Source organism: Phodopus roborovskii, unplaced genomic scaffold (assembly GCF_943737965.1).
Source record: "Phodopus roborovskii unplaced genomic scaffold, PHOROB, whole genome shotgun sequence".
In the NCBI taxonomy this organism is placed as follows: domain Eukaryota; kingdom Metazoa; phylum Chordata; class Mammalia; order Rodentia; family Cricetidae; genus Phodopus; species Phodopus roborovskii.
Window position 1 is genome coordinate 15,167,769 of NW_026126482.1, and position 26,243 is coordinate 15,194,011.

At 44.7% G+C, this 26,243-nt stretch overlaps 1 protein-coding gene across 7 annotated transcripts in view; it reads left to right on the forward strand.

Moving 5' to 3' along the window:
• The first annotated feature begins 18,961 nt into the window (after positions 1-18,961).
• Positions 18,962-26,243, forward strand: part of Kif13a (kinesin family member 13A) — a 177,642-nt gene continuing 170,360 nt past the window's right edge. For 6 of the 7 annotated variants that reach the window (XM_051194333.1, XM_051194336.1, XM_051194337.1 and 3 more), the window contains exons 1-2: positions 18,962-19,170; positions 19,449-19,539. In XM_051194333.1, coding sequence (XP_051050290.1) covers positions 19,116-19,170; positions 19,449-19,539 — 146 coding nt within the window. In that variant the 5' untranslated portion in view covers positions 18,962-19,115. The remainder of the gene's footprint in view (positions 19,171-19,448; positions 19,540-26,243) is intronic. The other variant, XM_051194340.1, reaches the window with a different exon arrangement.

Here is a 26,243-nt window from a genome sequence, read left to right on the forward strand (position 1 = left end):
GTGAAGATGAGGCAGCCTCAGAGATGAGCTTCCCCAGCCAGGACTTCTTCCACTTCATTGAATTAAGGTTCAGGAACTTTCTGAGGTCACAACATTTTGTCTGTGACCAGTGAGTGACAAGACGGTGAGAGAATTTCCATCCTTTGTCCCATGTTTTCTAGACTCCCCCTCTTCATGTCCTTCCTTCCCCCTTCTCTTTCTTTTTTGGATGGTGTGTTAATATTGTAGCATGGGATGGTCAGGAACTCATTATGTGGTCAAGTCTGACCTTAGCTATCCTCCTGCCTCAGCCTCCTAAGTGCTGCCTATGCCATTTCTTTGCTGTTGGCTCTTCCCTCAACCAACTCCTTGAACAACACTTTTCAAAACATGGAGAAGTTCTGAGACAACAGCAGATTCCCTTTCCTCTCACGTGGTTTCCCGCAGCTCCTCCTTTCCCGTGTTGCTTAGGCATGATTTCCACCTAGAAAGGAGACAGCAGGCAGGATCCCAGGAGCAGGAGTCCCTGGATGACCCTGGATGACCTCACTGCTTGTGTGAGGGTGTTGTATTTGTTTTTCTATCAAATGAATAAGAATAAATGAACCTTTTGGAACGAGTTTGGCAGTAGGCTAACACAGCATGTCTACTGAAGCTCACTGCCCACTGCTACCACACACAGGGACTCAAACCCCAGCTTTCAGTCTCCCTCCTTCCTCAGCCTCCCCCTACCCTGACCCTAGCCTGCTGGCTGCATACCCAAGCCACCTTGTCATTCATTCATTCATTTTTCTTTTGTGTCCGTTTGTTTTTCTGAGACAGGGTTTCTCTGTGTAACCCTGGCTGTCCTAGACTAGCCTTGAACTCAGAGATCAGCCTGCTTCTAGGCCCTATGTGCTGGGAATAAAGGTTTGTGTCATCACACTTGGTTGTATGCCCAATAGATTCAGTGTTACCAACACGTTCGATTCCTCTATTTCTGCTGCTCTCATCAGCAACCCCTTCCCCTCACCCTCACCTGACTTGACTGACACAAATCCATTTAGAAGACAAGATATGACAGTTGACCTTTTGTTCTCATATGGTCCCCATCTGTGCACTCAATCAACAGTGTGTTAACGTATCTTTAAAAAAAAAAAAAAACTGCATCTCTACTGAATACATACAGATGCTTTTCTTATTATTATTACCTAAGCCATACAGAATAGCAATGGCTTAGATAGGATGTTATATTAGACATTTGTAATCTACAATTTACAATATATAGGAGGGTATGGGAAGATGGGCTCAATTCTTAAAGTGCCTGCCGCACGACATCAGGGCTGGAGTCTGGGTCCCTAGAAGTGATGTAAAAGCCAGGCACTGTGATCCCAGCACTGAGGAAGCAGAGGGAGGCAGCGACAGGGGTTGCCCCAGGGCAGGGGAGGTGGGCAATGGGGGAGGCTGACTAGCTAAACTAGCAGGAACTGGGCAGCTCTGGTCTCACCAAGAGATCTGCCCCTGTAAATAAGTGAGAGCGGTTGAGGAAGATGTCCAGTGTCAACTTAGGGCCTCTACACTCACATGGTCACATGCACCTCCCCACATGCGTGTTCCCCCCCACACACACACTAATTCACATGCATACATGAATACCACACACACATACACAAAAATGAGAAGTGTGGGGGGGTTATGTGAAACCCTGTTTCACATAAATGAAATACTGTTGTTTTAGATAAGCAGGAGTTTGTGGAATCAGTTCCCCAGGGAAACAAGACCTCAGCACAGGACATCCCAAGACCAAGTTCTTAGTACAAAGATTTTCCTGCCCCAGAGGGACAGAGGGCATGGACTAAGAGACAAAGAGAAGAGGACCAAGAGGGAGAGGAGGAAAGGGGCAAAGGAGAGGGGACTGAGGGATATTTGTCCCAGAGGAACAAAGGGCTGTCTCTGGATAGAGAGGAGACAGATGTGGTTCAAAGGCAAATGGTGGTTTATAGAAGTAAGTACAAGGGGAAACCCGTGTTAGGATGAGGTGTTTAATTGTAATTGGGAGTATTAGAAATGCCACAAGGGGGATTTTGATTGCTGGACCTTGGTAGTCAGCCTCAGGAGGGGAAAGTGACCAAATAAGCGAACAGACCTCGATGATCAGCTTTAGAAATGCAATCTAATGGTTTAGCAAGGAAGAGGGATGGGGAGGAAGTAAGACAACACCATAGGTGCCATGTTTGCTGTGCTCTGGCCTGCCAGGGCCCCTTCAGTGACTGCATGTGCTGTACTAATTAGCTGGTACCTGGAAGTGGAACAAGAAGGTCAAATACAAAGAGCCCAAGGCAGCTGGGCTTCTTCCTTAAGATGGCCAAACCCTGACGGGAGATGTCGTTCTGTAAATATGTTTCTCTTATTGGTTAATGAATAAAGCACTGCTGGCCAATAGGAAAGCAAGATAGGCAGGACTAGGAGACAAGGAAGATTGGGAATAGATAGAGGAGATTCAACATGTAGGACCAAGAACTCTCTCCCCAGTAAGATAAGACCACGTAGAGATACTTAGATTAATAGAAATGGGTTAAGCTAGCCAATAAGAAACACTAGTAACAGGCCAACAGCTTTATATCTAATACGGCATCTCTATGTGTTTATTTGGGGCTGGTGCGGCTGTGAAACCAGGCTGGTGGGAAAACATGCTCATAACAAAACCCATCTAGAGAGAGAAAAGAAATTAAACATGCAGAGAATGGGATAAAGGGCCACATGGCTAAAAGAATGAGGGCAGTAATTAAAATTTCCAGCTGTCCAGTTCCTGGCTGCAGTGCCCTACCACAGAGATTCCGTCTCTCCACAGCTGCCAGTGTGAGTGTGCCTCCTGCGGCTTGTAGGCCAGAGATTTCCTGATAAGGATAAAGCTGTGCCAGTCCTTGCCTCGACAAAGCCCCTCAGCATCCCCGTATGGCCATTAGTAGGTGCCCTTTGCTGTCAGATGTGGGGCCTGATGGCGGTGCTAATGGACGTGGGCAAGAGTGCATAATGACACGAACTCTTTCCTTCATTTATTCAGGTGCTTTCCGAGCTCCTGGCTGATGCCTTCCTGTTTCATGGGATGCCAGTGAACTTTCAGATTGGTGGGAGTGTTTCTAGAACAACAGAATGAGGAACGAATAGAAAGTCATTTTTAACCTTTGCTCTGTGGGGCCTCTGAGAAGTTAATTAATTCCTGAAACCATCAAGAAGAAAAAATGTGGGAGACACTGCACACGAATGTGGGAGATACCAAAACAGAAGTCTGTGAGAGGGTGCCCAGAATGTGTGATAATTTGGGGACTTTTTATGCCACTAACTACTATAAAATTGCTTTATATTTCATAGAAATATCAAGAGTTTCATGGTTCAAACCAGAGATCCCGCAGGTGCTGGAAGAGGAAGCGACATCATCTAGGGTAGGAAGACAAATACAGTGTCTGAAGCACCATGTTGGAAGTATTGTGTCTATGGTGACAATGGCCCCAACACCAACGTGTCTCAGTTCTTCAGCACATGGCAAGTACTTATATTTGAACATGCAATAAACGGTATTTGAAAACGTAATAGACAGTTTGGAGGTTTCAGGCAGAGATGTGTGCATTAAGAACATGCCAAGCCCAGTAGCTATATATACCTGGACAAATACTTGGCAACCTGCTTGTTGAAACACAACCATTGTGGTTTATCCAGTTTTGATCATGTCAGAGATTGTAATCCTTTTGATGCTTATGGTAACGTCATCTCCCATAAGCTCTTGATCCTCAGGGTAACCCCATAGCATTTACCCTTATTCTTAATCAATTCCGTACCGCTTCAACAGTCTTCTTTTTCCTCTGTCTACCCCTCTATCCAGAGTCTCACTCGGAGTCAAAGCAGGTCTCTAACTCTTGTCGTCCTGCCTCCATCTCCCCAGTAGAACTAGAGGCATGTACCACTATACATGGTTAGTAACTGAGTTCTCATTGGGGCAGTTTCTAACCTGTAGCCTTCAGGTCAGAATAAAAATCCTGAAAGAAAGGCTTGTTTTGTTTTGATCTTTTTTCTTCTTACATTGGTTTCCTTTTGGCCAGTTCCAAAGCATTCTAAGAGTCCACATTCAAGAACTAAGGTTCTCTTTTATGAGGTCTACAGTCAAAGTAACAGTGTAGCCTGGTCAAGTTAGCACTCTGCAAGCATGGGCTACTCCACAATCAGAGTGTCCCACATCTAGGAAAACTGAGGGAGAATTCCTGTTTCCACTGCTCCAAAGATGGCTCATTGAAATCTGAGCCTCCTGGTGAGGTCTGTAGGTTTATGTGGCTACTTAGGACCTCTGTCCTAGGAGAAAGGCAGCCCCTGTCTAGATAAGCAGCTGGTCCCCTTTCAAAAGAGGGCAGGGCATGAGACCTGTGAAATAGACCTCCATCCAGGAAGGTCTCTAAGCCTTCTCCTTTCCTCCGGCTTAAACAGCCGGTTCTCAGGTGATTTCCAACATCTGACAGGGATGGAGGGGTGTCCTATTGACTGGGAAGGGAGGCTGAGGGGAATGGGGACAATGGTATGGGGAGGGGCGGGGCCTAGGAGTGACCTCCTAGTGAACTGCATTAGTTACCTTTTAGTTGCTGTTCCAAACCAGACAGAAGCAAAGACGCAATTTAAGGAAGGGAAAGCTTAGTTCTGCCCACAGTCTGGAGGTACAGCCCAAGTATGATGGGGAAGAGACAATGATAGTGGCTTTGGCGGTGGCAGCAGGAACGTGCAGCTGTCACACAGCACCCATTATCTGGAAGCAGAGAGAGATAAACGCTGTGCTCACTCAACTCGCTTTCCCCTTTTTGTACAGACCGGAACAACAGCCCACTCAGATAGTACCCCTCACCCCCATTCAGGGCGGGTTCCCTCCTCGGTTAAACCTCTCTGGAAACTCCCTCATAGACACACTAGGGGTGTGTCTCCCGGGTGATTCCGAATGCGGCCAAGTTGAAATTCACTTATCAGTTCCTAAAGCATTCCTTTTGTCTTCCTGCCTCTGCGCTTATGACCATGCAGACTGTTCTTCTACGGCTTCTCCTGCTGAACTTTATCCTCCAGTGGCAGCAGTCACAGTCCCAGCTGTCATTCATGGAACATCTGCTAAAACATTAGCCACCAAATCATGTTTTATACACATATGTTTCACTCAGTCCTCACAACGATCCAAAGGACGCCAGAGGTTAGATACAGAGTAAGAAAGCAGAGGGGAGAGGTGGAACTGGGAAGGGGAGCTAGAATATATAATTATGGAAAGCCTGGAGAGACGGAGTGGGAAGATTAAATGAAGATGGTGAGGGAAGAGGGGGCTTAGGGAGGGAATTCAGGGAGGAGCAACGAACACTAGGGACCATTTGAGGGGTCATATGGAAACCTACTACAGTAGGTACTAGGTACAGAAGCTTCTTAAAATATAAACATGTAAGAAAGAAATCTATTATTATTATTTTCTGAGACAGAGTTTCTCTGTACTGCTTTGGCGCCTGTCCTAGAACTCACTCTGTAGACCAGGCTGACCTTGAACTCACAGAGATCCACCTGCCTTTGCCTCCCAAGTGCTGGGGTTAAAGGCATGTGCCACTAACTCCCAGCTCAGAAAGAAATCTAAATGGTATCACCAAATAATAGGGGAGAGAGTGCCCCAACTAGACATGTTTTAGCACAAATTGAACCCTCCAGTGCCAGGAATGGGTTACATCTAATTGAGTTGTTGGCTGATGAGGCCCCATAGAAAACCCTCAAATAACACAGGCTATCACGAGGCAATAAGCTGCTCTCCACAGACTGATAAGGCTCTACTGCTGAAGACATCACCTGTGTAACTCATTTAATATTGATAAATGGAGTTGGTGTGTAAGTAGAGCTTTCACTCCTACTGAATAACGTCCACCATACTGGAAAGCATTCTGCACACTACCAGAAAAGAAAGGTGACCACCCACATAGCTGCAAAACCTGCATGCTACAGTGGAGACCTGTCTGCATGAAATGCTGATATAATAGTGGCAAAAACATTGTAGGAGTAACCAACCATTAGCTGAGTGAATTTAAGCCCCATTCCACAAGATGGAAACCCGTGCTTGACACTGCTCAGGTGGCCAAGAATCTGAAACTAGATAAGCTATGGGCCTAGGGGAAAACACAAATACTATTGTTCTGTTAAAGAAACATAGCAACGAAAGGACTTCTAATGACATTCTGCTGTACCATAGATCAGTGTCTCCCTCAAGCTTGTAAGAGAAGCTTCCTCTTGCAGGGTATGGGGATTAATACAGGGACCCACATCTGCACCATATGCAGAGAATGAGAAACTTCGGAACACTCAGTTTTAAATGGGTTATCCTCATCAAACTCCTCCTCCTAGGGCTCATGGAACTATTCCCAAGAGGAGGTGGAAAGTGTGTAAGAGCCAGGGGACACGGATGATGCCAAGGACACAGTGTCTTCCAGACACAACAGGACTGACACTCATATGAACTCACAGAGACTGGCAGCGTGCACAGGGTCTGCACAGGTCCAAGGCATGCATAAGCTCCAATCTCTAACCAAGAAGATATATTCAATGACAACTTCTGACAAAAGAAAAATTAGTTTTCTCCAATGAAGTCTCACGCGCATACAAACCACACTTAAGATCTGGCCTCATGGTCAGCAGTAGATGGACAGCACAAAATAAACTAAATGGTATTTATGTCATTTTGTTGTTGTTTTTGTTTTTTGTTTGTTTGCTTGCTTCATATTGGTGTGACTGGGTGCTTTTTAATCTTACTTGTCTTTTGTTTGTATATAATGGTTTCTGATTTTGAGCTTTTATGTGATAGGGGATGTCCTCTATGTGCCGTGACTATGTGTTTCCCTTATTGGTTGATAAAGTTGTTTCAGCCAGTGGACAGGTAGAATTTAGCTAGACAGAATTCCCAACAAAGGGAGAAGGAAGTCAGAATAAATAAATTCAGGTAGCAGCTGGGAAGTCAATAGGCCCGGGGCATCACCAGTAAACCAAGGCCTTGTAGTGATACACTGATTAATAGAAATGGGCTAATAATCAAGAGAGAGCTAGCTAGTAAGAAGCCTAAGTCATTGGCCAAACAATTATAAATATAAATTATCTCTGAGTGGTTATTTCATAGCAGCTGTGGGGACCGGGTGGGTGAAAAGAAACCAGTCCAGTGGGACAGAGATTGATGGAGAAAGTCCCCCTCTACATTTATGAGTTTGTGTGTGTGTGTGTGTATCTTGTGCTTTTTCTTTTTAATTATGATTTTCTTTTACCTGTTTGTTTTATAAAGAAAGAAACAAGGTGTGGAAGAACTTGGAAGAGATGGTAGATCAGAATATACTATATGAAAATGTATTTTCAATAAAAAATTGTATGCCTAGTAAACAGATTTTCAGATATTGCTGTAGAAACTATTGAGTAAAGTTTTCACTATTCAGGAATAGATGAAGAGTCATCACTGAAGACTTGCAGCTGACAGGGTACTACTATGCTCACCTCTGCTGCCCTGCTGTGAGGACCAGCGTGAATGAGAAAGGTAATGGCGTCAGGAAGATGAGTTTCAATAATTCTCATGACATACATTAAATTTTGTTGAATTAAATATTGTTGAAAATGGCAACATTTGTTGAATAACGTTCAGAGGAAAATTAATTGTCAAAACATTAAAAAAGGAAACAAATACTAAAGTCTTTGGTGTCTGTTGTCGGCACAATGTGAAGAGACATTGAGTGATCTTTTCTTTTCCTTCCCTTCTGCACCAAAGCCAGCATTGTCTCAGCTAGGACAGCAGAGCCACACCCTGTGGTGATGGAATGAGGTACTGAGCTTTGCTTTTGAATCCACCAAGACTGGAAGCTTGCTGGTCACCACAGAGAACTCAGCCTAGACGGATGGATACAGTTGCTTAAGCTAGATTTATAGAAAGCCTCTTAGGAAGTATTTGCTTGCCCTGGGATTACCTTTTGATTTTCTGCTGACTTAAGCCATTAGCATTTTTTAGGTCACCCAGACAGCCCACTATTGACTGAAAAAGCTTTTGAATGTAGTCTCTCTCACAGAAATCAGGTGATCTGAGAGTCCCTGATGCTTGCTGTCAGTTGTGCTCAGAAACCACAGCCTCCCTGTTTCTAGAGTAAACCTGTACCAGCTAAAACTTTCCAGCTCATAAGTATATGTAAGAGCTTGTAGACAAAGGCCATCCTGCTGGCCAGTTCACATCTGCTACAATGGTTGGTCATGGTGGGCTTTAGGATATACACAGGTGATTTTGCAGAATGTCTGGGCCAGGTTGAGTTATGGAGAGCATTCACTGTTTGTCTCATAGCTTACTCCGGATCTAGGGCTTCTTTGGGGGGAAGACTACCTCTCCTCTACCCAGCACCCTGTGATTCTAAGCTTCCTTTCTTCAGACTGAATCAAGAATATGCTATTTATCTGTCCAGCCCCTAGGTCAGTGGTTCTCAACCTTTCTAGTGCTGCAAACCTTTAACAAAGTTCTTCATGAAAGAAAGAAAAATATAGTATGCACTCATTCATAAGTGAATACCAGACATAAAAGAAAAAGGTACTCAGCCTATAATCTACAACACCAGAGAAGTTAGAACCTTCTTCCAGAAACAGATGGAAGCAGATGCAGAAATCCTCAACTAACCATTGGGCCAAGCTCCCAAAGTTTAATCAAAGTGAGGGAGAGGTAATAATATGAACGAAGGAGTCAAGGCCATTATGAAGAAACCCCAAGAATCAGCTGACCCGAGCTACTGAGAGACAAGTCTGACAAATAGGGAAACTACATAAGACTGAACTAGACTCCCTTAATTAGGTGACAATGGTGCAAATGGGACAATATATGAGGCCACTGGCAGTGGGTCCAAGATGTAACTCTAATGCATAAACTGGCTTAATGGAGCCCATTCTATGTGGAGACATACCTTGCTTAGCCTAGATACAGGGGTGTGGAGGGTAGAGAGGTGCCTTGGTCCTGTCTTGGCAAGGTGATGAAGCAGATAGTAGACTTCCTAGAGGAGGGAGGCCTTATCCTCTCTGAAGAGCAAATAAGAGGTTGGGGGAGGGTACTGGGGGGAGCAGGAGGAGAAGAGAGAGGGGGAAGTGGGGTGGGAATATAAAACATAAATTAATAAAAAAAAGTGCCCAAAATTTTTTTGAAAAAATGTGCCACTGATCTGAGTGAGCATTTGGCCAGAGTGAGGGTAAACACCCTCTCCATCCCTTTGGAACTTCCTGGGATGGCTCTATGCATACTGAACCCCCCCTATCCATGCATGACCACCTTGAGCCTGCACTCACCTGATCTGTTGCCCCCATCATCTGCCCTCTGCCTGAGGTGAGTCAGGGACCAGCTCATGCCAAATCCCCCCACATTCTTTCCTGGGAACTCCCTGGGTTAGCTCTGCATCTCGCTGCCCCCTATAACCTTGGCCTGGGTGGTTCAATGCTGGGACTGTGGTCCATACACCACCCAGAGCCTACCTTCCTCTCATTCTTGGCCCTGCTGGGCCCATTGCTCAGGGTGAGCATTTAGCCAGAGTGCAAGTAAACACCCCCTCCATCCCCTTGGAACTTCCTGGGTAGTCTCTAAGCATACTGGACCTGCCTATCCACATGGGACCACCTTGAGCCAACACTCACCTGATCTTTGGGTCCCATCACCTGCCCTCTGCTGGGGTGCTTGAAACCATCCTGAGCCTGCCTGCCCCACATTATTAGCCCTACTCCGGCCTCTGCTTAAGAGATCTCCAAGAAAGCTCAGATCATCCAGAGTTACAGACACAGAACTCCTGACCCACCTACACGAGAGCTGGGTACTGAGAGAGAGACTTCACCTGCATGCACCCACTGGAAGAAGCAATGGGAAGACAGCAATACAAGAAAACACCCAACAATAGAAAGACCAGTATGACACCACCAGAATCTAGGAACTCTACACCAACTAGACCTGACCACACCAAAGCAGATGAAGCAGAAGAGAACGACTTAAAAAATAACTTCATAAAAATTATAGAGACCATCAAAGATGATATGAGAAAATCCCTTAAAGAAATGGAAGAAAAAAAAAACAAACAAAAAATTGGAAGAAATAGAGGAAAAGGCCAAGCAAAAATGCAAGAAATGAACAAATCTCCCAAAGAAAGTAAGAAAGGTCAAGAAAACAATCAAATAGATGAAGAAAACAATTAAAACAGTTCAAGATCTGAAAACTGAAATAGAGGTAATAAAGAAAACACAAACTGAGGGAATGCTGAAAATAGAAAAACTGGGTAAATGATCAGGAACTACAGATGCAAGCATAACCAACAGAATGCAAGAGATCGAAGAGAAAAATCTAGGCAGTGAAGATAAACTAGAGGATATAAATTCATTGACCAAAGAAAATCTTAAAGCCAACAAAACATTCAGGAAATGTGGGACACCGTGAAAAGGCCAAACCTAATAATAATAGGTATAGAAGAAGGCAAAGAAGACCACCTCAAAGGTGTAGAAAGCATATTCAACAAAATCATTGAAGAAAACTTTTCCAATCTGAAGAAGGACATGCCTTTGAAAGTACAAGAAGCATACCCAACATCAAATAGACCTAAATAAACAAATAAATAAATAAATAAAAAGTTCCCTTGCCACATAATAATCAAAACACCTAATATACAGAATAAAGAAAGAATATTAAGAGCAGCAAAGGAAAAAGGCCAGGTAACATATAAAGGTAGACCTATCAAAATTACATCTGACTTCTCCATGGATACTCTGAAGGCCAGAAGGTCCTGGATAGATGCTCTATAAATACTAAGAGTCCATGGATGCCATCCCAGGGTTCTATACCCAGCAAAACCCTTTATCATTATAGAAAGAGAAACATGATATTCAATGACAAAGCCAGATTTTCACAATACATATCTACAAATCCAATCCTACAGAAAGTTCTGGAAAGAAAACTCCAAGCCAAGGAAGTTAACTTCACTCACAAAGACATAGGCAATAGATAATTCCACTTTACCAGAACCCAAAAGAAAAAGCGGGGCAAATATACTCATAATACCATCACCCAACAACAAATCTAAAACAAACAAGAATTAACAATCAATGGTCCTTACTTTCCCTCAATATTAATGGTCTTAACTTGCCTATAAGAGACACAGGCTAACAGCATGGATATGAAGACAGAATCCATCCTTCTGTTGCATACATAAACATATCTAAGCTTCAAAGACAGACATTACCTCAGGGTAAAGGGTTGGGAAAAGATCTTCCAATCAAATGGACCCAAAAAGCAAGCAGGTGTAGCTATCCTAATATCTAACAAGTTAGACTTCAAACCAAAAATCAATCAAAAGAGATGAAGAAGTTAATTTCATATCCATCACAGGAGAAATCCATCAGTACAAAGTCTTAATTCTGAACATCTATGACCCAAATTCATAGGCACTCACATTTGTAAAAGAAACGCTACTAAAACTCACATAAAATCTCACACTCTCACAGTGGGAGACTTCAACACCCCACTCTCACCAATAGTCAGGACAACCAGACAGAAACTTAACAAAGAACAAAAGAACCAACAGAAGTTATGTCCCAATTGTGTTTAATAGACATCTATAGAACTTTCCATCCAAACACAACATAATACACCTTCTTCTCAGCTCCACATGGAATCGTCTCTAAAACTGACCACATACTAGGCAACACAACAAACCTCAAAAGATTAAAAAAAAATGGAATATCCTCCTGTATCTCATCAGACCACCATGATTTAAAGTTGGAATTCAACAACAACACAAATTGCAGAAACCCTACAAACTCATGGAAACTGAACAATGCTCAATTCTACCATTACTGGGTCAAGGAAGAAATAAAGAAACTAATTAAAGATTTCCTAGAATTCAACGAGAATGAAGACACAACATACTGGAACTTAATGGAACACTTTGAAAGCAGTGTTACGAAGAAAGTTTATTGTGCTAAGTGTCCATATGAAGAAAACAGAGGACAGTCACATTAGAGAATTAACAGCACAACTGAAAGCCCTAGAACAAAAAGAAGCAAAGTCATAGACTCCAGGAAATAATCAGTTTGAGGGCTGAAATCAATAAAGTAGAAACTAGGAAAACAATACAATGAATCAATGTAACAAAGAGTTGGTTCTTTGAGAAAATCAACAAGATAGACAAATCTTTATCCAAACATTCAAACTAACCAAAAAGCAGAGAGAGAACATGTAAATCAGCAAAATCAGAAATGAAAAGGGGGACATAACAACAGACACTGAAGAAATGCAGAGAATCTTCAGGTCATGCTTTGAAAACCTGTACTTCACAAAATTTGAAAATTCAAAGGAAATGGACAAATTTATGGATAGCTATCACCTACCAAAATTAAATCAAGAACAGATAAGCAATTTAAATAGACCTATGTCCCCTAATGAAATAGAAGCAGTCATCTAAAGCCTTTCAACCAAAAAAAAAAAAAAAAAAAAAAAAAAAAAGGACAAGGGCCAGATGGCTTCACTGCAGAATTCTCCCAGAAATTCAAAGAAGAGCTAATACCACACAATAGAAGCAGAAGGTTCATTACCAAACTCTTTTTATGAGGGTACAATTACCTTGGTACCCAAGCCACACAAACACATAACTAAGAAAGGGAACTACAGACCAATATCCCTCATGAATGTTCATGCAAAAATACTCAATAAAATACTGGCAAATCGAATCTAAGAACATATCAGAGAAATAATCCATCATGACCAAGTAGGCTTCATCCCAGGGATGTAAGGATGGTTCAACATACGGAAATCTATCAGTGTGATGATCCACCATATAAATAAATTGAAAAAGGAAAATCATATGATCATCTCACTTGATGCTGAAAAAGCCTTTGACAAAATCCAACACCCTTTCATGAGAAAGGTCTTAAAGATCAGGGATAACAGGAACATGCCTAAACATCATAAAAGCAATATACAGTAAGCCAACAGCCAACATCAAACTAAATAGAGAGAAGCTTAAGGCGATACCTCTAAAATCAGGAATAAGACAAGGCTGTTCACTCTCTCCATATCTCTTCAATATTGTAGTTGAAGTTCTAGCTAAAGCAATAAGACAACAAAAGGAGATCAAGGGGATACAAATTGGAAAGGGAGAAGTCAAACATTCACTATTTGCAGATGATATGATAGTTTACATAAGTGACCAGTAAAACTCTACTAGGGAACTCCTACAGCTGACAAACATCTTCAACAAAGTGGCAGGATATAAGATTAACTCAAAAAAAAAAAAAAAAAAAAAACTCAGTAGCCCTACTATATACAGACAATAAAGGGGCTGAGAAAGAAATCAAAGAAACTTCACCCTTTACAATAGCCACAAACAACATAAACTATCTTGGGGTAATGCTAACCAAACAAGTGAAACACCTATATAATAAGAACTTTGTGTCTTTAAAGAAAGACATTAAAGAAGATACTAGAAAATGAAAATATCTCCCATGCTCTTGGACAGGCAGGATAAGCATAGTAAAAATGGCAATCTTGCCAAAAGCAATCTACGGATTCAATGCAATCCTATCAAGGATAATACTCAATTTTATATGGGAAAACAAAAGACCCAGGATAGCCAAAACAACCCTGTATAATAAAGGAACTTCAGGAGGCATCACAATCTCTGACTTCAAGCTCAACTAGAGAGAGAGAGAGAGAGAGAGAGAGAGAGAGAGAGAGAGAGAGAGAGAGAGAGAGAGAGAGAGAGCATAATAGAGGTTTGAAGAGAAAACTAACTCTAGACAAATGTACAGAGACCTACAAGGATGACCCCAACTAACAATCTGAGCAATAGCAGAGAAGCTACCTTAAATGCCCTTCCCTGATAATGAGATTAATAACTAACTTATATGCCATTTTAGGACCTTCATGTAATAGTAATTGGAAACAGAAGCAGACACCCACAGCTAAACACTGAGCCAAACTCCTGGAATCCAGTTGCAGAGAGGGAGAAGTGATAAGAAAAGGGGTCAAGACCAGGCTACAGAACTTCACAGAGACAGCTGGACACCCCCCCCCCCAGACTGATAGCTGGGAAACCAGCACTGGACTGACTCAGACCCTCTGACATGAGTCTCAGTTAGAAGGCTTGGGCAGTCTATGGGACCTCTGACAGTGGAATCAAGATGTATCCCTGGTGCATGAAAGGACTTTGGGAGCACATTTGCTTGTCCAGAGAGGGAGGGTTCCAATTCCATACCTGACATCCTGCATGCAAGAGCTCCATCCACCCTCACCACTCTCTAACCCTCAGGTCAGGATCCCCAAAGGGGAGAGTGATAGGCTGTATGAGGCAAGAATTATTGTGCTGAGATGTGTGTGGGGTCACGTGGCACAAACACAGCCATACAAGGAACAAACATTTAGAAAAGTTTGGGTGGGGGCAGATCTCTCCTACAACAGCAGCAGCAGTTCCAGAAGACTCCAGAGGGAGGTGAATGCCACCTGCAAATATCTGAAGGATGGGTGTGTACAGGAGGTAGGCTGGAAGTGTGGAGCTCTGACAGACAGCACTTAGAGCCCATGTGGTTTTGTAGAGGAACAAATTTGGTCCTTCACAGAGGCTTTCTCTGATGACAGAATTTTCCAATGAATCACCAGACTCTGCTTGAAACTGAAATTTCAAGAGGAAGATGGATGGCGACCTTGGGGGAACACTAAAAGAAAAATCTAGCAGATTTCCAAAGATACACTGCAGCTCTTAAAAGTCGTAATCATTTTTATTATGTTTAGTGTGTGTGTGTGTGTGTGTGTGTGTGTGTGTGCGCGCGCACACACACACGCGCGCATGCGTGTGCGCGTGCAGAGGTACATGTGACTGATACTCAGGGGAATTGATTCTCTTCTTCCACCATGTAGGTCCTGAGGATTGTACCCAGGTTTTTGAGGCTTGGCAGAAGACATCTCTTCCTACTGAGCCATTTCACTGTCCCAAAATATAATTCTTTTTAAATTTTCTTTTATGGACATGATTATTTTGTCTTCATGTATATAGGTATACCATGTGCATGCCTGGTACCTGCAGAGTTCAGAAGAGGGCATCAAATTCCCTGGAAACTGGAGTTACAGATGGTTGTGAGTCATCATGTCGGTGTTGGGAATCAAGCCTAGGTCCCCTGTAAGAGCAACAAGTGCTCTTAACAACTGAACCACCTCTCCAAGCCCCAAGAATGATCCTAATCCCTAATAAGTGAGGATAAGAGGCTCTGAAGAGCACCTGCGTAGCAAACTCTTCATAGAAGAGGTAAAGAGTAAGATGAAGTCATTCATGTCCAAGAAGACTGTAAAAGTAAGACGGACCACTTTCAGTGGACCTGTTTGGCCAGCGGCACTTAAATCACACCCCTCTCACCTGAAGTCCTCTTCTTACCCACTTATGGCCTTTCCTAAGTGTGAATTCCTTTGCTTTCTTCATGCCTCACATCCCAGGACTTGCTACATCACTCCACTTTCATCTCCACAGTAAGCTCCCTGCCTCTTTCTTCTGGTCCATTTGCAGTGCCATTGGCTTTCTTCACACCATCATGGCCTGTCATCTGGAAGCCTGCAACAGCCCTCTCAATGGAGAAAAGGCTGCAAATGGATCACCTAAAGAGATTGCCCCCACTGGGTCAGTGTCTGTTTCCAAACTTACTTCACTTAGTGTGATGGTGTGCTTAGACCCTGGGTTCAGTTCCCAGCCTTGCTAAAGATGTTCATGATCTAGCAGAAAATGAAAAAGAGAAATGGAAATGGATAAGGAGAACTCTCTCTCTCTCTCTCTCTCTCTCTCTCTCTCTCTCTCTCTCTCTCTCTCCCTGTCTGTCTGTCTCCTGAGACAGGGTCTCACTGTAACCCAGAGTGGCCTGGAACTTTTGCTGACCCTCCTGCCTTAGTGTCTGGAATTCTGAAATAATAAGTGTACATTACCATGTCTGGCTTCTTGCACTCATTTCTTACAATTGCCTTAATATGGCCAGGTAGTGGTGGCCCAGCCCTTTAATCCCAGGACTCAGGAGGCAGAGTCAGGCAGATCTCTGAGTTTGAGGCCAGCCTGGTCTACAGAGTGAGTTGCAGACTAGTCAAGGCTCCACAGAGAAACGGTGTCTTAAAAAAACCACACACACACACACACACACACACACACACACACACACTCACACAGACTGCCATTGTAGTGTAACACAAGCAAATATATTGTTTCCTGGACCTAGGGACTAGACTCCCAAATTCCAGGTGTTAGCAAAGTTGTAATTTTTCTGAAGCCTGCGGCAAAGAATTCTTCCTTGATTTTCCTAGCTTCTGGTAGCTCCTAGCAGTTCTCTGCATTTCTTGGCTTCTGTCCGATACTGTCTAGTCATCTTCATCTGTGTTGGCTTCCTTCCTGCACATGTGTGTGCCTGGACACACACATCTTTTTCATAATGGCGTCAGTCATTGGATTGAGAATGAATTCTAAGGCAGTGTGATTGCATCTTAACTTCTTTCTGCAAAGACCTTATTTCAAATGAGGTCCCATCCACAGGCTCTGGGAACAGGAGTTCAATGCATTTTAAAAATTAAGGACTTATTGTTTTTATTTTATGTGCATTTTTGTTTGTTTGCATGTATGTATGTATATATGTATGACAGAAGAGGGAATAGGATTCCCTGGAACTGGAGTTACAATTGGTTGAGAGCAGCTGGGTACTGGTCTTCTGAAAGAGCAAGTGTCTTTAAACCATGAACTACCTCTCAGCCACTTGGATGTATGGTTTTTTGGTGTTATTTAAAGATTTTGTTTTTATTTTATGTGCAGGGGTGTTATGCCTACATGTATGTCTGTGCCCCATGTGTGTTCAAGTGCCTTCAGAATAGAGACCAGAATCATTGGGAACAGGAATTACAGATGGTTATGAACTGGTTGTGAGATGCCACGTCTGTCATGTAGGTGTTAGAAATTGAACCCAGGTCCTCTAGAAGAGTGCAGTGCTTTTAAATGCTGAGCCATTTTTCCAGCCATGGATGTATCTTTTTTGATACTCAACACAATTGCCACTGTTGAAAAAATGCCAGAAAATTGTAGCTTAGGGAAGGTGTTTTGCTTATTAAACAGCTTTGGATGAAGTGAACAATTTTGAGAGTAACGGGAGGTGATATTCGATAGGGTCAGCCAGAGGGATTAAAAAAAGTACAAAAGCATACATAATCAAAGAATAGAATTTTAATCTCCTGGCTGGATACAGGAGAGTACAGGAAGTAAAGCTAGGAGTTTAGGGAAGAGGATATCTCAGTAATCCAAAGGTGAGACTGAGATGTCGAGCTAGACTGTGAGCCCCAAAGGCTTGTGAATCCCGTTGCAGAAATAACCCAGGGCATCTAGCCAAAAGCCTATAAAACTGTCCGTCCGTCCGTCCGTCCGTCCGTCCGTCCGTCCGTCCGTGTGTGTGTGTGTGTGTGTGTGTGTGTGTGTGTGTGTGTGTGTGGCCAGAGTAGGCTTGTAGCACCAGGAATGGAGGAGGCAAACTGTAGTAAGACCCTCCTAGATGGCCTGAGTTAATTGGTCCTGAAACAAGGTGGGGGTGACTAGGGGACACTTCCTGTGACCTGGAGGTGTGATTCAGTGGTCCAGCGGTAGACCGCATAAGCCAGTCAGTCGCATCTCTGGGCCCCAGTTGGTGACAGACTAAATCCCTCCTATTTACACCACCTGCCACACGTGGTTTACCATAATAAGTATCTCTCTGCCCTCAGTATGGCCTCTGCAGAACAGGGCGAACAAAGCTATTCAAGCTTGTGTGGTCTCTATAGCACCGCACACAGTGCGCGCTCAATAAAATGTCCCATAAAGCAGTTCGTGAATGAGTGAATTTGGACATTCACGCAAAAATCGAGATGCTCCGGAGCCAAGCACTGGCTTTTAGAGTTGAGCACGTTTCAAAAGGCCTGGCACGAAGTAAGCGCCGCCCTCCAGCACTTGTTGAACCAAACAGAGTAAATCTGCTTCCCTCAGTTCCGCCCAGGCAGGGAGGTCTGGCTTTGGCCAAAGCACCGAACGCGTTGTGGTTACATTCTTACGTAAGAGTTGGTGAAGCCTCCCGGCCCTCCAGACCCCTCCCATTACAAGGGAGCAAGGGAAAGAAAATGAGCGTAGTATTTACAAACACACGGTTTTGGTGGTCCACTTCAAATTCATTCCTAATCTTGGTTTACCACAAAGATCTTAAAATACCACTGCAAAGCTTGGTGTGGGGCGCCGAGGGGTGGCGCGCTGTGGATTTCTCGGGAGGCGTATGGATGGCGCGGATTAGGCCTGCGCACCGGGCACCGGCTCCAAGCCCCTCATACCGCCCCAGAGGCTTGGCTGTGAGGGTGACAGCGGCCCCTGAAGGTGACTCGAGCTCCATGCGGTGTCCTTAAGATCTCCGTAGGCTCGGGATCAGGGAAAGCAACGGTCCCCTTCTCCAGGCCCAACTGCCCGGAGCCCAAGACCGATCGCCTTTGCAGGGCTCCCCTTCCCGGGTCCCCGCTGCCCGGAGCCCAGGGCCGATCCTCTTTGTAAAACGCCCTTTCTCGGGTCCCAGCTGCCCTGAGCCCAGGGCCGATTGCCTCTACAGGGCCCCCTTTCCCGGATCCCAGGTGCCCGGAGCCCAGGGCCGATCGCTTTTGCAGAGCGCCCCTTCCCGGGTCCCAGCTGTCCGGAGCCCAGGGCCGATCGCCTTTGTAAAACGCCCCTTCGGCTCTCAGCTCGCGTTTGCAGGGGCTTTACATCCCGGGCGCGGCCCCCCGGAGCGGAAGATGGCGACGCTGCCCGGCTCCCAGCGGCCGCGAGGGGCCGCGGTGCTGCGCTCACGGCCCGGCCCGAGCAGCTAGAGCGGCGCCTGGGCCCGGGGCCTCCTCCCGCCGCCGCGCCCCGCCCCGCGCCCGCCCCTCCCCGGGCCCGGCCGTGCCCCGCGTCGCGCTCCCCCGGGATGGCCCGCGCGCCTCGGCGCTGCGTCTCGGAGCTCTCGGCGGAGCGGCAGCGGCCGCGCTCGGGGGGCGCGCGGCTGCGGCTGCGGCGGCGGCGGCGGCGCCGCGCTTGAAGGGGCCGCGTCGGGCGGAGCAGGGCGCCGCCAACATGTCGGATACGAAGGTAAAAGTTGCCGTCCGGGTCCGGCCCATGAACCGAAGAGGTGAGCCGCTTTCCCCAGCTCCTTTTGCATTTCTGCCTGGGCCGGGGGCGCGCGGGGGTGGGGGTGGGGGCAACTTTGCAAACTGCTGGGCGGCAGGGGTCGGGGACACCCGGGTGGCCCGGCGTGGCCCCGGGTGGAGGCGGCGCTCAGGCTCCGGCCGCGGCCACTGTGTGCCCGGGGCGCCGTCTTCTTGCCTGCCGGGACTGAGGCACGCGCGCCGGCAGGCTGCGGCCACAGATGCTCCACTTTGCAATGTCTCCCTGCCCCTGTGCTTTCAGAGCTGGAACTGAACACCAAGTGCGTGGTGGAGATGGAAGGGAACCAGACAGTCCTGCACCCTCCTCCTTCCAATACCAAGCAGGGAGAAAGGTAAATCCCACCCCGCCGCCGGCTCCTGCCAAGTTTGAGCCAGGAAAATCCGAGTGCGCTTTCCCATTGTTAGCAAGGGTGGCTTCAAGTTTGTCTCACGCTCATATGAGAAGCGGTTGCAAAGTGCAGGGTCTCCTCCGCTCCCTGTGTTCCCCCTCTTCTTATCCCCTCGCATGCAGAGCGGTGTCCTCCAGACAAGGAACCCTGGCCAGAGTCAGCACTTCTGGCTTGAGGCTCCCAGAACATGAAAGGACCGGATGGAGCCCTGGAGATGTGTAGTTCAGGCCACATTTTACAGATAGGAAAACCGGTGTCTGAAGCGTGCAAATGACCAACCCAAGGCCTTATTGATGGAGCCCAGCGCCTGCGATTCTTACACTGGCTTATTTGCCCGCTTTAGCAGAACTGCTGAGGGATGTTGTATGTGGAATGGGGGCCAGAAGCCGATAAATCAAACACCCTGGTACAAGGCTAGATCTTTAAAAGTAATTTTAGGTTTTTTGGAGGTGGTGAGTTGAGATGGTGTCTGAAAGTAATGCAGGGATTTTGATTTTCAAGGAAACAAATAGGGCCCTGATCTGGATCTGGTTAGACACAGGGATGGGGGATGTCTAAAAGGGGGTTGCATTTTCTAGATGGCAAGACATTTGCATTTGAAAAGTCGTAACTGTGGGATCCTTATTAATTCTGCTGTGTTCCATGCTACGGTATGGGAAAATGCCCTAAAATAATGCGAATATTTGGCATTTTTCTGGTAAGCCCCTGAGAAGAAATCGGTTAGAATTCATTCAGTATGGCATTGTAGGAGCTAGTAAAAATAGAAAAGAAAACCGAGATTCAAACCCAGCTTGGAAATGAGTTTGTCTCTGAAAATCACCTGTTGATTGATGTGCTACATAATGAGTGAAGTTTGCTCTTTGAGTTCCTGGAAGACAGACTGTGAAGTAGGACTTGTTACTTTATTGCTAACTGAGGCAGCTGCTTTCTTCTATAATCGAACTGCCATGCAGCCCTGCCTTGCTAAATTCGGGGTAAGATTGTTATGAGGGAGAAGATTGGGGATTCTTTGCTTGTAGTATTGAGCCTAGGGTGTTTCCATTCACTTTGCAAACATTCTGCTTTTCCCAGAAGAGTCTTATAGTGACATTTAATGGCTGAGTTATTTTAAAGATGTGTCAAATACTTTTATAGTAATGGATGTATCCTTGGACAATATTTTTAGACACGTTAAAATATTTTACAGTATATTTAGACGTATGAATAGCAGTGTGATGATATGTTTTCTGGTGGGCATAAGTAAATTTGTTGAGTAAACTATTTACAGATTTAATAGATGCCTCTCATGTCATGTTATTATTTTTTCAAAACTGGATCTTGTTATACCATTTCAGAAGACTTTCTTTGGCTCTGGTTCTTCAAGGCAGCCTGGGGAACAGGTGGGCTATTTTAGCTCCTACGAGGAAGCTAAAGCTTCCGTTTTGCTTCATGGCTTGGTACCCACTCATCACTAGTCCCTGTTTTTTAAATTTTTTTTTCCTTCGAGACAGGGTTTCTCTGTATTGCTTTAGAGCCGGTCCTGGAACTAGCTCTGTAGACCAGGCTGGCTCAACTCACAGAGATCCACTGCCTCTTTAAGTATTTTTAACCATGTATGTGTTTGTTTGTGTGTGAGCCAATGAATGTGTTGAGTGAATGTGTTCATTCATTCATACGTTCACTCACCCATTCATTTTGTGGTGCTGGGGATGGAACCCAGATGCATGCTGGGGATGTGCTCCCAACCACTGTCATCAACTCTTCTTGCCACTCTTAAACCCTAAGGAATGCTACTGCTCTCCACTGTTGAGTGAAATGAAGCCTCATCATTTGTGTAGGAAAAGTTTTAGTTTTGTGGGACTTGAAGAGAATTGATAACTCTGTATAGTCGGAGGTAAATGCTAAAATATACTTGGCCATTCTTAGGGCCGTTGCATTAGATATTTTAAGTGAAGACTTGTGGAGTGTGACCTGGGCATTTATCCATCGGCATGCTGACTCGGGTAGACCTTATCTGGAGCTATAAGAATTGCACCGGACTTTGGGGTGTTCTGTTCTTCTGGGCCGACAGATCCAACTTTTTTGTGTGGCGGGTGGTCGTCTCTGCCCAGGTACTTACTGAGATGAGATAACAGAATGACTGTCTTTGCCAGAATGAAGACACCAAGTGCATTTTGATGTCCACTCTGCAGCTGGTTTCATATTTCTTTCAGGAACTTCCTCTTAAAGCAACAGTGCCTTTAAAAATAGAAACAATTCCTCCCTTGGGCTGTGGCATGGAAATCACATCTGTGCTTTATGGTGTATTTGCCATTCATTTCTGTTGATCGTGTCCGTTTCCTCCTCCCCACCTCCACCGCCCCCCCAGAGCTCAGGCCACAACAAGGGTGAGTGGGTAGAGTACTGAGAATGTAATTAAATCTTCTGGGACTTCCCAGGTTTGAAATGTAAGAAATCCTTCAATAAATGTTGTCAGCTTGTTGTCAGACTGACTAGTAGTGTTTTTCTGAAGTTGCAAAAGATTACCCATGCATTCATAGATGCTCTGAGTTACTGGGTCAGTTTTTAGTTTTACCAGAAAGAATAACAAGGGAGAATAAATACATTGACTTCTAGGAAAGTTAACAGGCTTCACTTTCATACCTTTCTTTTATGGGATTGCATTAGCAGAGACCAAAAGATCAGAGGACTTCCCAGGCTAAAGATGTTTGTTTTGATGTTGCAATCCCAGTATTGTAATCCTGCATAGGTCCGGGTTCACAGCTGGCCTTTTGAACCATTCATCTACTTACAGTGCCAAGACTCGGGTGGGTTCTTGTAATGCCATGGCATTACTATTAGAGACACCCTTACAAAGTTCTTGCTAGTGCCAGGCTTGGCCCAGGGGAACCAAAGACAACTGCAGATCCGTACTTATGCCAGGTGTGGGAAGGAAGAAGAAATACTTCAAGCGCACTGTGATAATTGCAGAATTGTGCTTTGCCTTTGTGTACACCACCTTATTTGTCAATTCCCCACTTCTGACTTGCCGGAGGCTGTGCACTCCCTGAAGGCAGGTACCTCGCACTGGTTCTCCTTGTGCCCAAGTCCCCACACAGCACCTGACACATAACAGCTGCCATATGACAAGGGCTATAGTTGCCACCCAGGGTAGGCAGCCTGCTGAGGCAGCTGGCATCAGGCTGCTCTTATGTAGGTTTACTTTGCAAGATGAGGCCAAAGTCCTTTATTAAGGAAAGTGAAAGCATTCCTGCGACAGATTGCTTCTGGGCAATTTTCTGTGTAGGAATGTGGGGCCAGGAGTGGGATGCCTAGGCAAGGCAATTTGCCTCCGGTGGGGATTGAGTGAGAATCCCCAGTTTGTGCATGTGGGTGAAATATCCACACAGAATTTACTCCTCAGCTTTCCTGGCATTTCCCTACCCTTCCATCCTCTTACCCTATTTAGTTTACTTTATTTATTTTGGTTTGTATGAGACAAAGTCTTGTGTAGCTCATGCTAGCCTTGAATGTGCTAAGTAATGGAGGCTGTCCTTGAACTCTGGGTCCTCTCTGTTTTCCAAGTGCTGGATTATATGCCTGTGCCACCATGTCTGGTTCTTTTCTCATTTATTTATGATTCATTTTTCTGAAAGTATAGGAATATATCTGTAGATACACATAGAAGCATGTCTCTTGCTTATCTATATTTAAATAAATATTTTTGATATCTTTTAATATTGGTGTAGGAAGACTCATTTGTTTTGCCTCTACCCTGGACAATAATAGTAGTTTTTTAAAGATACAGGTTGTTGGGATATGAACCCGATTCTTACAGCTGTCAGCAAAATAATATAATAAAACACACTCCTTGGGAGATGTTTTAATTTTGTGTCAGTGAATTGGAAGTGAAGCATCATAGTGCAGTTCCTATGTATTCCTAGCTGAGAGAGAAAAGGGTATTTTGGCTGGGACTTTAATCCCAGCTCTTAGAAAGCAGAGTCAGGGGAGCTTTGTGAGCTTGTAGCTAGCCTGGTTTATATTGTGAGTTCTAGGCAAGCAAGGGTGAATGGTGAGATCCTGTGAGTAGAATATAGGCTCTTAGTAAGGGAGCATCAAAGTTGTGCATTTCCTACCCATTCTCCCCATATTGCAAGGTGCACAGTGGACCATGGAAAATGTGTGAACACTTAGCCGATTACAGTGCGTGTTCCAGTTACATTTCACATATCATATGATGGATGTTTCCAGAATGGTTCCTCTGTTCAAGAAATGTTAGGTATTACTGAGAGTCATCCAAAATTAGCAAGACAGATCCGTAAGAGTCAGTAGCATTCCACATCATGAAGTCATTTCGAGGACCTGAGTTCTGGCCTATTTGTGCTGTTACTTCTCTCTCTGGCTTTATCACAGAGTTGGTTATATGAGTGCAAGGTAAATTTAGGTACAGGAGGGGCACAGTCTTCTTGCATGATATTGGAGTCTGAAGGAGAATGACAATCAAATAATTTCATTAGCTGTCAACATGCCTAATTGGTTTTAAAATAAAGGTTCATTGACATCTTACTTTTTTTTTTTTAAAAAAAAGAAGGCTAAAAGCAATTATTATCTGGCATAAAAGTGATTTAAAAATTATTTGGGGGTGGGGCTGGGAGTGGCGGTTCTTAACTTTGAGTTTGAATCTGTTGTGGATTTCAGAGTGAGTTAGTCCCCTGGTCTGAGGTGAGACTGTCTCAAAAACAACCAGAATAATGGCTGGCCGGGGGACATGGCCCAATGGTAGAGGGCTGGCTTGCATTTGTGAAGCCACAAATTGGTTCAATTCCTAATACTGTCTCCCTCACTCCCAAATTTTATTGTGGTGAAGCCCACACTTCAGACTGGAGTTTGTATTATGAGCCTGTATGTACGGATGTATTGTAAGGGTTCGAGTGAGGACATTCTTGACGTGTCCTGGCCATCTTGTTTCCAGTTCTAATAAATTACAAATGACTAATTTGAAGAAACCAAACAAAACACAGGTTCAGTAAGATTGTGGCCCCTGATCTTTGTCTGCCTGCCTGCCTGCCTGCCTGCCTGTCTGTCAGAGATGGCCTTGCAGTGTAGTCCATGCTGGCTTACTCCTGCAAAGTGCTGAGCTTGCTGCCCACACCCACCTGCATTCTGAGAGATGTCTTCCAACACTTTGATCCTTTTCCTTTTCTGCCATTCCATATTATTTAATTTGGTCTGTTTTCTAGAATAGCGACTCGTTTGCTTGTGGTGTCTGTCTGAGGATGCCAACTATCGCTTGATGGCTTTCTCTGACTCCCTCCTCCACCGTGTGTCATTTTGTTTGTTTTGGTCCCTTGTGTCAAAGACATCTTAGGTATGCAGCCTTTCCTCATCCAAACTCTGGGGTCTGTGGGACACAGGGTCTTAGGTATGCAGCCTTTCTTCATCCAAACTCGGGGGTCTGTGGGACACAGCGGCCAGGCTGTAGCCTTTGTCTTTGTTTCCAGTGCCGTCTTCCTGCCTTCGCAGCAGCACACGGAAAGCCGTTGGTAAATTCTCTCTGCTGGTGTGATTATTTACTATCAAAGCTTTGCTTAGCCTCCTTTCTACTTAAGTGAGTGCATAGGTAAAGGCTGCAGGTGAGCACGGTGGCTGCTGTGCATAGTTCCTATTCCAGTCACCCCTATCCATGAGCACCGTGAGTTGTGCTTAGGATGAAATGCCAGGCAACAAAACCCCCTTTTCATCATGTTTTTGTATCACTGTTGCAGAAAAATTCATTAAGATGTTGTTTTATCCCTGTTAATTTAAGAGATGTGTGCCTCTTGGCCTGTAAGGAAAAACAAACAGACAAACAACAACAAAACAAAAAACCAAGATAACCAGATAAGATAATCAGAGTGACACCAAGCTGGCTAGTATACTGTTGTACCAGTCAGCCGTTTTGGGCAAAACGGAGAGATAAATTGGAAACTTGAATTGTTTTCAACTGTCAGTAAAAATTTTCACATGCCCTGTACTCACATACTGAAGGAAAATTACGGTAATTGGTTAAGTCTAATAGTAGATATCCCAGAGACATCAGCATTTTCCAGATTTATACAACCAAAGCTGCCTTCCCCCAGATCTTTCCTGGGAGCTGTAGCAGAGATGGTCTTTATATGTGTAGAATTTTTTTCCTTTTTTATTTAAATTTGAAACAAGGTTGTTTTACATGTCAATCCCCATTTGGGGCAGGGCCTAGGCCCTTCCCCATGTGTCTAGGCTGAGAAAGTATCCCTTTGTGTGGGATGGGCTCCCAAAGTCCATTTGTATACTAGGGATAAATACTGATCCATTACCAGAGGCCTCACAGACTGCCCAGGCCTCCTAACCAACACCTACATTCAGGGGGTCTGGGTTGGTCCTATGCTGGTTTCCCAGCTATCAGACTGGAGTCCATGAGCTCCCTCTTGTTCAGATCAGCTGATTCTGTGGGTTTCTCCAGACTGGTATTGACCCCTTTGCTCATCACTCCTCCCTCTCTGTAACTGGATTCCAGGAGCTCGGCTAGTGTTTAGCTGTGGGTGTCTGCTTCTGCTTCCATCAGCTACTAGATAAAGGCTCTAGGATGGCATTTAAGGTAGTCATCAATCTCATTATTGTGGAAGGGCATTAAAGGTAGCCTTTCCACTATTGCTTAGATTGTTAGTTGG